The 15,917-nt window shown below is 39.0% G+C and overlaps 1 protein-coding gene across 11 annotated transcripts in view; it reads right to left on the bottom strand.

Moving 5' to 3' along the window:
- Window positions 1-15,917, bottom strand: part of cacna2d2a (calcium channel, voltage-dependent, alpha 2/delta subunit 2a) — a 240,773-nt gene that overhangs the window by 102,778 nt on the left and 122,078 nt on the right. For all 11 annotated transcript variants that reach the window (XM_081607057.1, XM_081607059.1, XM_081607058.1 and 8 more), the window contains one exon: window positions 6,016-6,075. In XM_081607057.1, coding sequence (XP_081463183.1) covers window positions 6,016-6,075 — 60 coding nt within the window. The remainder of the gene's footprint in view (window positions 1-6,015; window positions 6,076-15,917) is intronic.

Here is a 15,917-nt window from a genome sequence, read left to right as displayed (position 1 = left end):
TTTTGTCTGAAATAATGTTAGATATAGCAGGAAAGTGGATGAGTTGGTAACTGTTAACTGCAAACATGCAGATATGACCTGATGGGTCAGTCTGTCAGTCAAAACAGCAGAGCAAAAAAGGCAGAGTTTGATAAGATCAGTGGATGAGATCGGCTTCACATTCATGTATCAGCTGATCACTGATCTCCCATAACGAAGTAAATTAAGATCAATTTATCAATGCACCCCTAATAAAACAAAATGCCAAGGAATGCTCCAGATTGACCAGATTTCTGCAGCTGCTGCCCTGCTCTTCAGGGTGTGTCACAGCTTTGCAGAGGTTGCAGAAACCCAAACTGCAGTCGCACCGTGTCTTCCCTCGTTGTACATGGTGCCGTTTTAAAAAGTGCAGGCTACAAGGCAACAAGCATGAGGAAAAGAAAAAGCTGTGTGTCCTGCTGGGTTATAACATTACTTTCACTTGGCCTCCTCATTTGAAGTTTCGCTACAAGTTTATCTTCTGAACGTGTCTTCAGAGCTGGAAAGCTGCTTATAAGAGCATGAAGGCTGTTTCTACACTAAATTATTCGCATTCTTTATGCTGCTGTAATGTTCATCTGTTTATTTTTGCTTACATTATTGCAAAAATGTAAGCATTTTTGCTGTAAGTGTTTACAGTAAGTGTTTACTGAAGCACAGTAAACACTTGTGCTTCAAGTGTTTACTGTGTCTTTACTTTAGCGAAATGTTAAATATCTTCTCCATGAAAAGCCCTACCACACACACACAGATGTTACAACATTAAATGTTTATCTAATACCATATATTCTATATTAAACAAGGAATTAAAAAGTGGAAGTTGTCGGTCAGCCCTAACTTTCAACTTTAATCATTTTTATTATTTTTTTATGGTTTTAATGAAGATTGACTTTCACTAATTGTACAAAGAGCCACCAGTGTCTGCAGCTGAAAACGATGAATACAAAAGCAAATACAAAAATAAATCCTTCTGAAGTCCAAAAATCTATTTTACATCCAGTATTTTGCATCTTTTATGTGATTCATATTTTTTTTCTCCATTCACATAAATCAAATTTAAACATTTTGTGTGTAAACTCTGTGCTAGAGGGAGTTTCACTGATAGAGACATTTTATCCTGACTTGGCAAACACCCAGTTAATCACATCAGCCAGAGAAACGCATACTGGCTTTCAGACAAAAAAATATTTTAAAAGGATTTCATCCTTTAAAAAAGGCATTTTGAAGATTTGTTAAAGGAACCAAACCAAAAATGATCTAAAAGCATAAAAATTAGTTGCATCTGGATGCTCCTCTCAAAGGCCTCATCATTTTTTGTCTGCCATCTTTTGTGAACAAAGGAAAGAATAATGTGACATTTGGCTGCAAGCCAAGGCTCTCTCTCTTTCATCCCAATGAGGATTGTAAATCGGGAATGAAAATCACTCTGCCACCTTAGAGCAACTCTGCTGCCAGCGCCATTTTCAGAAGGACGGACACCTGACCTTGACAAATCATCAGCTAGCTGACACTGAAATGTCTATTTCACACACCATTTCATTCCAAAGGATTTAAAACCCTGAACGGCCATCGCAACAGTTGTTACAGTCAACATTTTGCCATCCGTAACGTCCAGCCGGTCAGACGCTGTTGGTCCAGGAAGAAAGGAAGGAGCAGACCTTCCCGTCGTTACCAGAGCAGCTGCCGTGGCAGGAGGACCAGACCGGGCCAGGCGCGGCGCGGCACGGCCGGTTTGGTGAGGTAAGCAGCTGGGCGGGCCTGGTGTTGAAGAGGCCATTACTGAACACAAACTGTGGATCTCAAAAGTGTGCACGCCTGCAAAAAGGTTAAATCTGAGCCTCTCTCAATCACAAGACCAAACAATTTTGCCTATGGAGACAAACTTGGATAGATTATGTGAAGATCTGATTATATTTTCAGAGACCAAACTTGATGAAACCACCCTGGCAATCCACTCTAGATAAACCTTATATGCTTTTGGTTCGTGTATTTTTGTTTATTTTTCTAGTTTTTCTTTTTTTTTTTTTTTTTTTACATTTTTCTTCTTTCACATTCAGTTTTTTATTCCCATCATCAAAATCTTTCTCGGGGAAGTGGAGTTGATACTTGCCCTCCTTCTCCCAAATGTTAAAGTCGACTTTGTGATGTTTATGCATATTTGGGTACTAACTAGTTACATTTACTCAATTACATTTACTCGAGTACTTCTAGAAGTACTTTTATTGTGCTGTACTTTTTACTTTTACTTGAATACTTTTATTATGAAGTATCATTACTCTTACTTGAATAAAACTTCTGAAAAGTGTGGCATGCATATGTACTGAGCCCGTCCATCTCAAGATGTTGTAGAAACATATGATGCATCTGGACTTTGACTATACCACACATTAAGCTTTTGGGCTCTTATAGAGCCAAATAAGAAACATTTTTAATTAAAACAGTAAAATGAACAGATTCCAGCGGATCTTCTGGATGTTTTGATGCAGGACATCCAGAGAGCGTCTACAACAGATGGGCATCAATGGAACAAGGCTTTAAAAAGCTATTTAATGTTTTTTAGCTTCTATGTGCTTTATATTTTTAAATAAACTGCATATTATTCTTAATTTTTCATGCTGAAAAGAACTCATAAAATTTTTTTCTTTGTAAGTCAGGTGATTAAGTTTGTTGTAAAATTAAAAATACATTTTTATTTCATTCCATTAGCTTTCATTACATATTATTTGATTTAGTCTTTTTGTTTATAATTTCTATTTATTTATTTATTTTTTCTGCTTTATACAACATTTTATTTTGAAGCAGCAGGGGCAGAAGACATAAATTCAGAGTTTGTTAGTAACTAATTACATTTAGTCAATTACTTTTACTTGAGTAACTTTATTGAAAAAAATATTTTTAGAAGTAATTTACTACGAAATACTTTTTTATTTTTGCTTGAGTAATTTTGTTATGAAGTATTTCTACTCTCACTTCAGTTAAATTTCCGGTTTCTCTTCCCACTGAATGAAGAACAAACTTCATGAAGGTGTGTGTCTGTGAAGACACAGACACACACCTGCAGTTTCTGTTAATGTTTCATAAGTTTTTATTGAAAGAAACTGATTTGGAAATATTTGTCTTTTACCAGATTTTGCTAATTTTTCTTATTTATATGATATATTATCATTTTGGGCTTTAAAATACCAACATTTCCACTTAATCTTATAAATTACTCTGTCTGATCATGTAATTTTTAACTATCAAATGATTGATAATTTGACTTTTTACCAAATACTTTTATACTCTTACTTGAGTAACTTGCTGGATGACTTTCACTTGAGTAAAAATATGTTGAAGTTGTGCTACTCTTGCTTACAATACAATTTTTGGGTTCTCTGCCCACCTCTGGCCACATATGCTCTAAAAACAGACACACACACACATCCACTCTACCCAAAAAAACCCTCGTCTCTCATGCATCAACACCTTTTCTTTCCATTTGACAGGCTGCTCCACCCGCTAGTTTAAGATGCAACGCGTTTCTCCTAATATGCCCAAAGAGCACGAAGCCCTAATCTAATTAGAGTGTCAGTCAGCAGAGTGTTCAGCCAAAGAGAAATTAGGAAAGCACAAAATCTACAAACAGGGGAAAAAAAATCATCTAGCAGGGATGTAGCATATCTAACCGCCCCACCAGATTCTCCCCTCCCCGCCCACCACCACCTTCTTTTTGTGATATTTTTTTAATGGGCTCACTCTTGCCCCCGCTGAGATTCATTACCTGGCCTAATTATAAAGGCAAATGAAATCAACTCAATACATTATTAATAGAGAAGCACTATTGGGATTCATTTGCAGCATTTGCAACAATGTGGTATATTCCAACTGTTTTCATGCCTGATTTAGCACGCACACCGATAAGAATGAGGTACGTGAATAAGGTGGAAGTGAAGAGAGTGAGGACGACTACAAAGCTGGACCGGACAGAAAGAGTTTTGAGCAGAAGAGAGGGGGGGAAAGGATGGAGCGAAGAAAGGTTTTGGAGGAGAAGGAAGAGGGGGTAGGGATTAAAGAGAGAGCTGGTTTTTCCACTTGAGGGTCTATTGATGCTATATTGGATGCAGCTACTTATGAACAGGTGTGCTATGTGTGGAGGACTGTGACCCAGGCACCACTTCCTGCATGGCTACACATCCGATTGAGGCGCATTGGAGCCGGACAGAGAGAAAGCCAGAGAGAGGGAGAGGCAGGCATCAGCCCCCTCGGGCCTAAGATGAAGGGACAGCCGTGCCGCATCCTCCCTCCTTCAAACCAGGAGGGTGAAAGCGAGGAGCGCAGCCCAGCCACCGCAAGACTACAGCTTCAGAGTGTAAGCAACCATGAATAAAAACGGACTTTGCAGAGAAGTAGGGCTTATAATTATTCGCTCTGAATCAGTTAAAGCCTTTTCTCAAATATCCCCCAGGAGGCATCAGGTTAAAAATCCATTTGTGGGAAGTGTAGCATGACAGTGAGCTCGTCTCCCTGGAGACCGACGATATGACAACAGGGGAAGTGTATAAATATCTGTTTTACATATTTATATGAAACATATACTACAGACATGTGGAAAAGGAAGGGCGTCGGTGTTCAACTGGTCTGTGTCTCTGCGACATTAAAGAAAAGTAAATGTTCTTTAAACTGGACAAGAAGATTTTATGAGGATATCATCTGAATTTCAGTTGTTTATAAACTAAATATTCTCCTTGAAAAAGGAGAAAGAGCTCAGATCATTTACTGCTTGAGCAAAACCAACTTAACTGCAATTAGTTTAAATATGAAGACAATTTAGTTCATTTGAAAACTTTTGTTTATTCCAAAATACATGAAATCAATTCTTCCTTAGTTTTATTCAATAGAAATCTTTTAAAAAACTGAACCGTTTCAATGTTTTGACATAGTTTTACGTATTAATCGAAGAGTAAATGTACTTAGGGTACAGTTGGCATATTTAGGTTTAAATGAATCTTTTTGATTTTTGATTTGGAGTTTCGACTTTAATCTAACTGAGAATCTGTGAAGGGAGTAAAAATTAGGGTGATGGTAAGGAGGGCTCCTAACCTCACAGACTTTCAGCTGATTACCAAAGATAAATGGCACCATTTGCCAAAATCCAGTTTGCATTTGTAACAAAGGTTTATGGTTGAAATACCAATAAATATTTTCCAGTGACTAAAGAGAAAAATGAAAACAGCTTCCAATATCCAGTTTTTAATGCTAAAATGTAGATAAAAATGTAAACATTGTTCAAAACCGAGCCTCCTTTTACATTGTTTTATTATCTTCTGAGGAACTCCTGTCTCGTTTCCTATCAGATACAAACCTTTAATAAGTGTTCACTTCCTCCTACTCCTTTTCAAACAAAAAATAAACTTGGTTATGTATGCAGATGTCTTCTCTGTCCTACTGACCGCTTGCCCTCTTGTTTTTACAAACCTTTTTGAAATAAATAAATCAAATAACTCAAGCTTTGGCTGCATGATCTAAATCTAAATCTGCCACCGGTATGAATAATTTTGGGCTGAACAGGAAATGTAGGAGTGAATGTTATGTTGGCATTTAAATGTTTATAAATTGAACAGTCAGCGGACCACAGCAGCATACACATCACAGTATTTCATTTTCTCCTTTTCTAGATTAAAAGTGTGCACCCTCTTGCTTTAAAGGTCAACTGCAAGAAATGCAAAGTTCAACACATTGAAGAAATGAAGCCCTACCACAAGGTTTGATATTGAAAAGGGCCATAAAAATACCAGCGTTAAAAGTGAACAGCTTCACTGAGTCTGAGTGTAAACAGAGCTTGTTATTGCACTAATTATCCTTGTGATGCTGATCACATTGTCATTTTGCACTAACAAGTTGGAAACTGCCAGACTGAAGGGGAGGTTGGTGGGAAGTTATGTTTGTTTTTAAGGTTTACAGAGAGGAGGGAAAAAAAGATCCTGGGAAAGACGAAGACAAGCTGGAGGTCTACTTTACCGTCACGCCGTCTTTCCACACATGCTCCTTCTGCAGCTGCTCCGCCTCTCGGACCAGTTTCTGGAAGAAAACACACAAAAATCAGAAATCTGCAGCATTTGGATTTAGAGACAGGATACTGATCCAGGAGAACCTTTTTGAAGTCATCACATTATTTTAGCCGCATTACAATTGTTTATTTTTATTTTTATTTAAATTTTGCTGCGGCCCGGGGGTGGGGGGCGTGAACCGTCAGATAAGGCTTCTGGATGTTGGTGTTCCCGCTAAATCCTGAATATACTCAATTTGGGTTGTCTTGGCCCTTTTATCGCAGCCTGTGGGGTTTTCCCTGACTGGGAACGAAAATACAACCTGCTGAATGTGACAGGTAGCCAATCAGAAAGCGCGGTGACGACAGAACAGAGGGGAATCCCAAACAGCTGACATATGAGCAACTGAGAGTCCGGTGGATATTGGAGATGATATGTGGAAATGTTTATTATTATATGGAAAAGTCATTATTATATGTTTATGTTTATTCAGTTAAAAATGTTAACTATGAAAAAACATATTCACCTCCAAATCATAGTGCAGCAAATAGAGCGGCTGCTCCCGTCGTCTTTTATCCACCGCCTTTTCTTTTTGTTACATCTTTTATCTCTTAAAATGAGTCCACAAACTATCACTATTGCTTCTACATCGTCATCCGTGTTTAGTTATTCTAAATTCCCGTATGCTATGTTGGAAGCTTTGTGGAGTTTCTTCTGGAATCGCGATGTTCGTGTCTGGAATCGGTTCGTGTTGCTCCTGCCTTGGAGACACGAACCGATCGAACCTGTTGTTCTTTTATCAGCTCTGTGGTCACAGAGGTTTGGAGAATCGGTCGACAAATCTTAAATCTTTCCGTCTAAACCAGACTTAAGACTCAAGCTCTACTCATCTCCTCTCGACCGCAGCCCAAACGGTCTCTGACTCTGGTCGCTATGGTAACATTTACATATCCCTTCAAAATAAGATACAGATGCGCCACAAAAATTTACATTTTACTTTCGTGAACATTTTAACTCACGATAATGACTAACGGTAGCCCTGAGCTTGTTTCTCTGCAACGAGACAGTCCCATCTGGGAGTGACGAGAGACAATGACACCCGAAGTGTTGCTTATATCCACAGCCTGCTTGGCCTCTATGTGGCAAAACAGTTTGAAGCTTCACTGCTTCATTAGCAGCCGGTCACCGCATGTTACGCAGAGCGGCTTGTAATGTGGGACTCACCTACAGCTCCGGGATAAATTCATTCTCCTGTCTCTTCTCTGGGGCTTTTCCCCTTTGCAAAGAAACTTTCCAAAGACATCTGATCTGTTTCTTACTCATTTTGCTGCTTCTGGGCTCAGTGTTGGCTCGCAAGTAACCAAGAGAATCCGGTTAAACGATTTTCAAAATAAAAGATCCTCCAGACTCAAATAATACATAAAACGGAAATGCTGAATTATTTATTGTGCGGCCCGGTGCCAATTGGTCCACGGATGGGACCACTGCTATACGTGATATTTACAGTTTTGCTCCATGCAATTAATTTTATTTTGTTTGTAACTGTGGATAACACAACTATTAAAGACTTTCTTTCATGCTTACTAGCACAAACACTGTGATTTGTAACAAAATGTATTTGTAAATGCAAATGTATGAAAGAATACGAAATTTAAACAATTATTATATAGCCTTTTATAGCCAATGCTATAAAAAGTGTAGGCTACATTTTTCTACAAGTAGTAATCCAATTAAAACGGTGCCAAACAACAATGCTTCAATACCTTAGTTCTGCAAACCTCTTATCAGGTCATATTGAGATAAAATGTTCAAATAATTAGTATTTTTATCTTACGTTTGCTGTGTGTTTTCATCATAACACTATAGCAATAAGTTATAACACAGAAGTAAATGAGTAAAGTAGTTGAGGGAAAATTCACTTCATATTTGTGTGTTTACAAACTTTTACCAAGAAAGAGCTTCATGTTATCCTGGCATATAAACATGACGTGATACAAAAGCCCTTTTCTTAGCCTCTCTTCAAAATGGAAAATATGAGAAAACATGGCATTCAAAGAAAGGAGGTGTGATGATCTTCACAAGTCAGGAACACCTAGTCACTGCAGAGCAATAATTAAATAGCTTAATGTGACAAACAAAGCTGGATGAGGATGAGAAGGATGGCAGCTGATGTGAAAAACTCTCCAACACTCGCTGGTAAAGAACTGCAGCACTGAGTGACATTTCCAGGTAATTTAGTCGACCATTAGATGATGTCAATAACACCAACCTAATGATATGGAGACAAGCAGGAAAAAGGTTTTTCTGTCCTACCTTCACAACTGCTGGGTATTTAGGCAGATCTGAGCTCAGATTAAATGAATAACTTCAGCTTTTAAGTAGCATTTACTCTTCTTGTAATTGCAAGTGATGAACATGTGGAAAAGAACCTCAAGCCCATGTTGAGCATGGTGAAAGATATGTGGTGCTGTGGGTCATTTTCCTTGCATTTGCCTTTGTAAATGGCATCATAAACTTTTTTAAATGCTAGTACACTTTAAGATAAAGTCTGCCAGGTTCTACCAGGAAAAGAAACAAAAATGTGAAACAGGTTTGCTTTTACAGAATCCAAACTCTTTCCACAGACATTTCAGTACTCACTTCAATCTAATGTGTCTGTGAACGTTTTATCCTAAATTACCATAAAGTACCCCTGCAAGGTTATGTTGTTGCAAAATGTTCTGTCATAATGTATTCGGATCTTCAGCGCTTTTTGGATGACCTTGAAGAACCCTCCACTCTCGACTGGGAAGTAATCCAAGTAGCAAATACATCTCAGCCTTCGAAACGTCCCATCCTTTCTCCTCTTCTCCCTCACTTTCATCTTGTGTCTGTATCTAGGTTTCCACAGGCCTCTAGGGGGCGATGGTGAAATTATTTTTGTCCCAGAATGGCGTGATTGGCCACAAATCCCCAAGGCTCTGAAATTACTCACCCCATTTAGACCCCCTGTTACAGCTAGAGCTCATTCATCTGAGGACGGGCCACGAAGACTCCCGTCGCCTATCGAGAGAGACGTTTTATCTACAAAAACACTCAAAATATAAACTCCCACTATAATAGAAGCTATCTTATTTCCTGCCCACCTCTTCTTAGCGGTTCCAACAAAGCCTCTTCATATAATGTAAACAATTTTCCCGGGATAAGAACGTAAAGCTCCTATCATGAGGCAAACATACTATGCTGACTTAAAGCGTCAGCACTGTATGTTTTAGTACATATAAAAGTGCAATATGAAGAGGAATTTGCACTGATTTTAATCCCTTGGTTGCATATTTTTATTTTTAAAAATAGCTAAAAATAATTTTAAAATGAACCGATGTTGGTGTACATTTGATAGGAATATAAACAACAAAATAAAGTGCCAACACAGCACAAACATAAGCTTGAGACGAAAGCCAAAGTAAGGAGATTTAAAATCTCAACCGTCTGTTAACTGGGGTAAACCGTCCTATAAATTTGGGGCAGCCAGTGGAAAAGTCTAATCACCTTTATGTTGGATCTGCAATGCAGAGAAACTGGCTGGTTGGCAGCAGCCTTCTTATGTTTATTAGACTGGATAAGAAAGATGGAGCCAGTCCACCAAAACTTTGAAAGTAGGAGCTACTTTCAAAGTCAGTCTGGAAATGCACTTAGAAAGAGGGCAAAGATACAAAGACTGGATGCAAATGACTTATTAGAAATTCGTTTGTTACTTTTAAAGGTTACATTAATATGATCAGCCCACCCAATGCAGATATAAATGCTCCTCTGGGAAGGCTTTCCATACAATCCAGGAGTATATTTTGGAAATTTTAGAAAAGAAATACATCACCAAGGCAGAATGGATCTATACTTTCATGTTGTTTATATAAAATTTTTACCCCATGCTCTGAATGGCACAGCTAGAATTGAGACGCAGTGGATCAGGAAACGCTTTCCAGACTTTTCCTGTCTAATTTTGGTCAACCTATGCAAATTTTATTCTTAGTTTACTATTCTTAGCTGACAAGAGTGGGATTCGGTGTTCCCTTCTGCTGCTGTTTCCCATCTGCTTCAAGGTCAGAAGTGTGGTACATTTTATATGGATATTTTACATACACTGGTTTTAACAAGAGGTTATTGTTTGAGCTGCTCTTGACTTTCTATCAAATCAAACCAGGACTCATTCTCCTCTGACATCAACAAGAGAGATTCACAGTTTCTGAAACATTCAGCACATCAGCCACCAACAACAGTGACATGTTCAAAGTTACTCAGAGCTAGCCTGTAGTGCTTCCTTGTTCAGGTTATGTTAATGGTCTATAAAAAACATGTTCTTAGATTATGAGATTTCAGTCTGGTCAGTTCTGCCAATTTTGAGCTCCTTCCAGAATGAGCTGGTTTCAGGGCGTCTTGTCACTTTAAATCCAAATGAGCTCCAGCCGGCCACGCCCCCAACTCAACGTCTACACTCGCATGAGACAAAGGCTGCAAACAGATGCAAAACTATATAACTGTGCATCGTTGAAAAGCAGAGCTATATGCACCTGCACAACCAACAAGAATGCAGCAAGTGGTTTCTGAATAGTAAGTCAACAACAAAAACACATGTCTATTCCAGCAGCCATTGTACAGCACATTCAGCAGTAAAACCAGCAGACCAAATGTGCTGGAGCTCTGCTTGGGTTGCTAGGCAACACTCCTGAAAATGGCTGGGGTTGCTAGGTAACAATGTGATGCCCTTGGAAAGTGACGTAACAACAGGGACGTTTTTGAAACAGTTTATTTTCAGATACCACAAAAAAAATGTGGGTTTTTAAGCACTTTAGCTATGGAAGCAGTTGAGACCCAAATGGAAAAACATAAAAAAGCAAAATATGGATTTTGAATAATAGGTCCCATTGAAATCTCCTGATTTAAGTAATATTCCGATACTCAGTTTGAACGTAAGGTAGTCACTTAAGTAAATTCATTGAGTTGCTGCCACATGGTCGGCTGATTCTGTTTCTGTGGTTGACAAGCAACTCTTCATAATCCAAAATATCTCCAACAAACACACTTATTCAGTTTTAGAAAGAACAATTCAGCAATTTTTCATTAAACAGGACGAGTTTCGCAGCAGTGGAATCACAGTGGTAATCTCTTGGTAAAACTATAAACATTACAGGAATCAGTTTGGGATTTAAAAAAAAACAGCCACACAATAATCTCCAGGGACATTTGATTTCATTTCGCCGTAACAGTATATATATGTGACTTGGATGTTTTTTAATGTATTGTATTTTGCATTGGTTGATATTAATCACATGTTATCTTTAATATGGCAGCTCTTTCATCCCTTTAGCTCAGTCTTTTTTGGGAGATTTAATCTCTCGGCAGAACTGTACTTTGTTCTTTGTGAATTTTCAGCTCATATTTCTATCTCTATGTTCCTCCAGCCGTTTCTCCCCAAGCATTCCTCCAACCACTCCTCCCTCCTGGTGGACAACCATTTCTCAAAGAACCGCTCTCTTCCAGAGCAGGGTAACGTAGCCACCCCGCCCCCTGCTACAAAATTGCCATGTGTCTTAGCGTGGCGTTCGCTCTTCTGTGTTAGCCCAGATGGATTGGCAAGACAAACAGCCAATGAATCACAGTGAGAGATGTGGGAAGGAGGGGGGAAGGGATATATCATCTATGCTGGTGGCTGGAGCCCAAGCAGCTTAGAGCGCCGGATGAACATAGTGAGATCAGCACAGAACAGCCCAGATAAGCTCTGTACTGGCCCACACAACACAGAAAATAACACAGGCACAACCACACCACAAGCGTCAACAGCACCAACTTGTACTGCAAAATACATCATGTTGTTGGTTATTTGTCACCCAGCCAACAGTCAAGGTCAAGAGCCAAACAGAGTTCTGTGATGGATAGCTAAACGTGAAGCGTGGGCATTTAAACACGGAGGAATCTGACATATACAGCACTGTGCACATGTTTAAAACCACTTCTGAGGAAAAAGCTAGACATTGTTTTAAAGATGATTTCATCAATAGTGTGGAAGTCTCCGGAGGTCCTAAAGGCAGACCTGCTTTTAATTTTACTTATGCACAACCACAGCAGCTTCGAAGCATCTCCTTAATAAATGTGACAGTGTGGACAGATGGAGGACAACAGAAGAAGAAGAAATTAAAAACTATTGACAGATGATAAACAGTATAGCATTAAGTAGCTAATATATTTAACAAAAAGGACTAAAGGACATGAAGGGATGATCATCTGCTATTTACCGAGATTTAATCTAATGCAGACTATGGCTGCATCTAAAAATTATTTTAGTAATCAAGTATTCTAATGATTATTCTGATGATTAATTGAGTAATCTTGAAAAGAAAATAGGCACATTCAGCAGATTTTTCATGTAACCACTTAAGTGTATTTCATGCAATATTACAAATACATAAGAAAACGTAAATAAAAAAGTAATTCAACTCCTTTTGTAAGTAAAATAAAAATTGTATTGCTTAAAATGCAATAGCAGGCTTCCTTTAGTATACGCTTGATAATTTGAAGAAGGACGCATCTGTGGCTGGAAAAAATACTTCTGACATCAACATGTGAAAAGCTCAGCCTTTCTGTTTGACTTAATACAGTGTAGCCCTAATGTGTTGATTAGTTTTTGATTAACCAATTAATAATCGACTGTCAAAAGGTCCTAAACAGGAGATATTTTTACATTTGAACCAGGTAATGCCAAAGCTATGCCACGTAGGACGTTTAAAATGCTTACAGACGAAGGAGGTTTGTCATCTAAACTGAAAAATATGCAAACTTTTTGTATAATTTTTGCCTTAACATCAGATCTGAGGTTGATGTTCGTTCAGTAAATGGCATGTTTTAAAGTTTGTATACTCCAGATAATTATTTGATGACTAAATTATTTGAGGATTATTTCAACAACTGATTAATCTCGATTAATTCAATCCCATTAATTGTTTCAGTCCTAATACAGACCTGGTTTTCAACAGCCCCTGGTCCTAAAACAGCCAAATCTCTGGCAGCTTTTGTTGCTTTAGATTTCTGATATGACCTCACAACAGTCACTTGAGAATTTGAACTTCAGCCTGTAAAGCATGTTAAATTATTAAAGAAATCAGAAAACACAGGTTTAATCTTGAAGGCAAATAGTTATTTTCTGTTTGGTAGCTACATTAGCTACCAAACTAAAGAACACAGGGTAATTTTTTAGTAAAGGCTGCAGTCCACATAAAAAGTTTGCACAAAAATACAGAGGAGTGTCCAGAATGCAGTATTTATTGAAAGTTGTTTCCTGGTGTCAATGTGACATTAAGCTGGATGGAGGCCCACCTGACACAGATCAGTGCCCAATGTGCTAAAAAGGTTTAATCACATTCTTAAGTATTTACTTAGCAAAATCAAAGGTTCATGAAGAAGAGACTGGGTAACACTTTATTTGAAGGGGTGTGCATAAGACTGACATGACACTGTCATAAACATGACATAACACCTGTTATGAACATAAAGAAGTCTTTATGAATGTTTATGTCAGTTGTCATGAAGTGTCATTCGGTAAATAATGACACTTTTAATGCAAAGTTGCTCTAAAAGTTGCATTGAAAGTCCATTAAAAATGCCAACTTTGCATTAAATTATCATAATTTACAAAATCATGCAAAGTTAACGGCACAATAAACGGCTTTCATGCAACAGTAACTTCTTTCTCCGGCATTAGCGCATTTAGCGCTAGCATGCTCTTCCTGGCTCTGATTGGCTCTGATTGACGGGCAGCGGTGCATTTCTTCAGACAGATATAGTAGGTCAAGGAGAAAGTGGAGAAGCCTGACTTTTTCAGGATACTTTATGGGAAAAAAAAACAAAACATTACTGTAAAAGTTTCATCCTGCTGCTTTAAGGAAGCCCAGCTGATTCCAACCATTCAATAACTTTTCAGCAACCCATCCTATTGATCAGGAATGTGATTAATATAACCAAACAAATCTATTATAGGTTTATTAATCTGTATTTGTGGATGCTCCATGCACAACCAGGTGATCTCTGATCACCGTTTTCCAACAGGGCAGCGAACGAGAGCCACACACTGCGATTCAACCAGGATTTAATGAGATTCAAATATTGGCAAAGCTTTTTCGGAATGGATTTGGAAAAGTTTTTGGCTACAAACAGTAATTGTCAGCCCAGGTTGATCCAGCACATTGACATTCATATAACTCTGTGGCAGGATAGCTTCAAACAGCCTCTTTCTAACTATACATTAGTGTTGAAATTTTGAAGAATTGCCTCAAATTAGGCAGAATAAGCAACAAAAGTGAATGATTCAAGTCTTTATGGAAACACTGTTTCAACAAACCCCTTAAATGGCCAAAATACAACAAGCTGTTGAGGAACTCCACTGGTGAAGAAGTTGTGGTCGTCCACAGTTAATTCACAGAGCAAGACGGCAGCGCGGAGGAAATAACCAGAATAACGGAAAGCTCAGCAGGGGATGATCGGGATCTTTAATATTCATAACAGCTGAGTTTGCTCCGTTCCGGAGGGGAGCGGTTTAATCACTCAAAGTCATGTTGTTTCTCAGGGAATGACAGCACAACAGGGACGACCGGCGTCATGCTGGTGAGCGCCGACTCGACACCGGTCCGCCTTCTGTGATTGCTGCAGCCCATTCGGCCCCTTCACTGAGCATTAACTTAAAGGGCACTCGACACACCGCACCGTCGTCCGCGTGAGCCGCAGGGACTCTTCGAAACGGCCCCACAGTGTGGGTGTTTGAACGAGAGGGCACTCGAGAAAGACGCAACATGGACTGTACATGTGATTGTGGCTTTGAATAAGGTACTCAACATGTGTCAAATTAACCCCCTTTGCCTAGTCTCTCAGAGCACTCGAGTCACCTTGGGGACCAAAAAGACTGTGAAATGACTCCGCGGGGGTCACTTAACCTTCTCAGAGCCACTAAGGCAGCAAGGAAAGACCTCTGGTGAATTTTGTAATGATTGGCTACAATGAAGAATCACAACCACAACAGCAAGTTCCACAGCTCATTGAAAACGATCCCTTAATATAGAACTAGAAATCCATCTCACATTACAGAAAAAATAAAGATCTGATACGATTTAAAAAAAATCTTTTTATACTCACATGATCAAAAAGAGCCATACTTACCAGATTATTTCAAAACATCTCTTAGGGATGATCAAAGATTTTTCATTACAGCTCAAAATGCAAAGAGATTTAATACTTAATTGAAAATTTAATTTGATGCTGATTATTTTATAAATTAGTTTTCTGTCATGAGCTGAAAGAGTAGTTCAGAGGAATGCGTTGCCATGCAGCGGTTGTCCATTAGGGGGCAGCAGACGGAGGAAGTGAGCAGCAGCAGCCAGTGGAGCCTGTCAGAGTGAGAGCAGTCTGCTTTAAGCTCTTCATTCTGTCTTCTCCACTCGGCCGGGATTAAGGCCAATCATAGAAATCACTGAGTCAGAACCGGCCCCACAATAACAGATGGAGGGACTTTCCACTCCAGAATTTTAAAACATCACAGACAAACTCACTCTCACTTCGCCTGGCAGCTCCTCGTCGTCACCATTCCCCCCGTTTCCCCGCCTCCTCCACCGTTCTTTTTTATCTCCCCTCTTCGCCCGTCTTTTTTTTATCCTGCCATCATACCCCGTACTCCATTTCTCTCCATCTGTCTCAGTTTGCTGCCCTCAAACTTCCCCCCACACCCCCTTTTCCTCTAATGCCTTATTAATTCCAGCAACATAGTTACAACTTCAACTTCAAAACAGTTTAGCTGACTTCACAGGGAGCGGGGCTTGTCAGGAACAAATTGCAGAGTTGGGAAGAGGCTTGGGA

Source organism: Poecilia reticulata, chromosome 5 (assembly GCF_904066995.2).
Source record: "Poecilia reticulata chromosome 5, P_reticulata-male-v2, whole genome shotgun sequence".
In the NCBI taxonomy this organism is placed as follows: Eukaryota; Metazoa; Chordata; class Actinopteri; order Cyprinodontiformes; family Poeciliidae; genus Poecilia; species Poecilia reticulata.
Note: the sequence above shows the minus strand (reverse complement) of the source record. Positions and strands in the feature narration are given on the sequence as shown.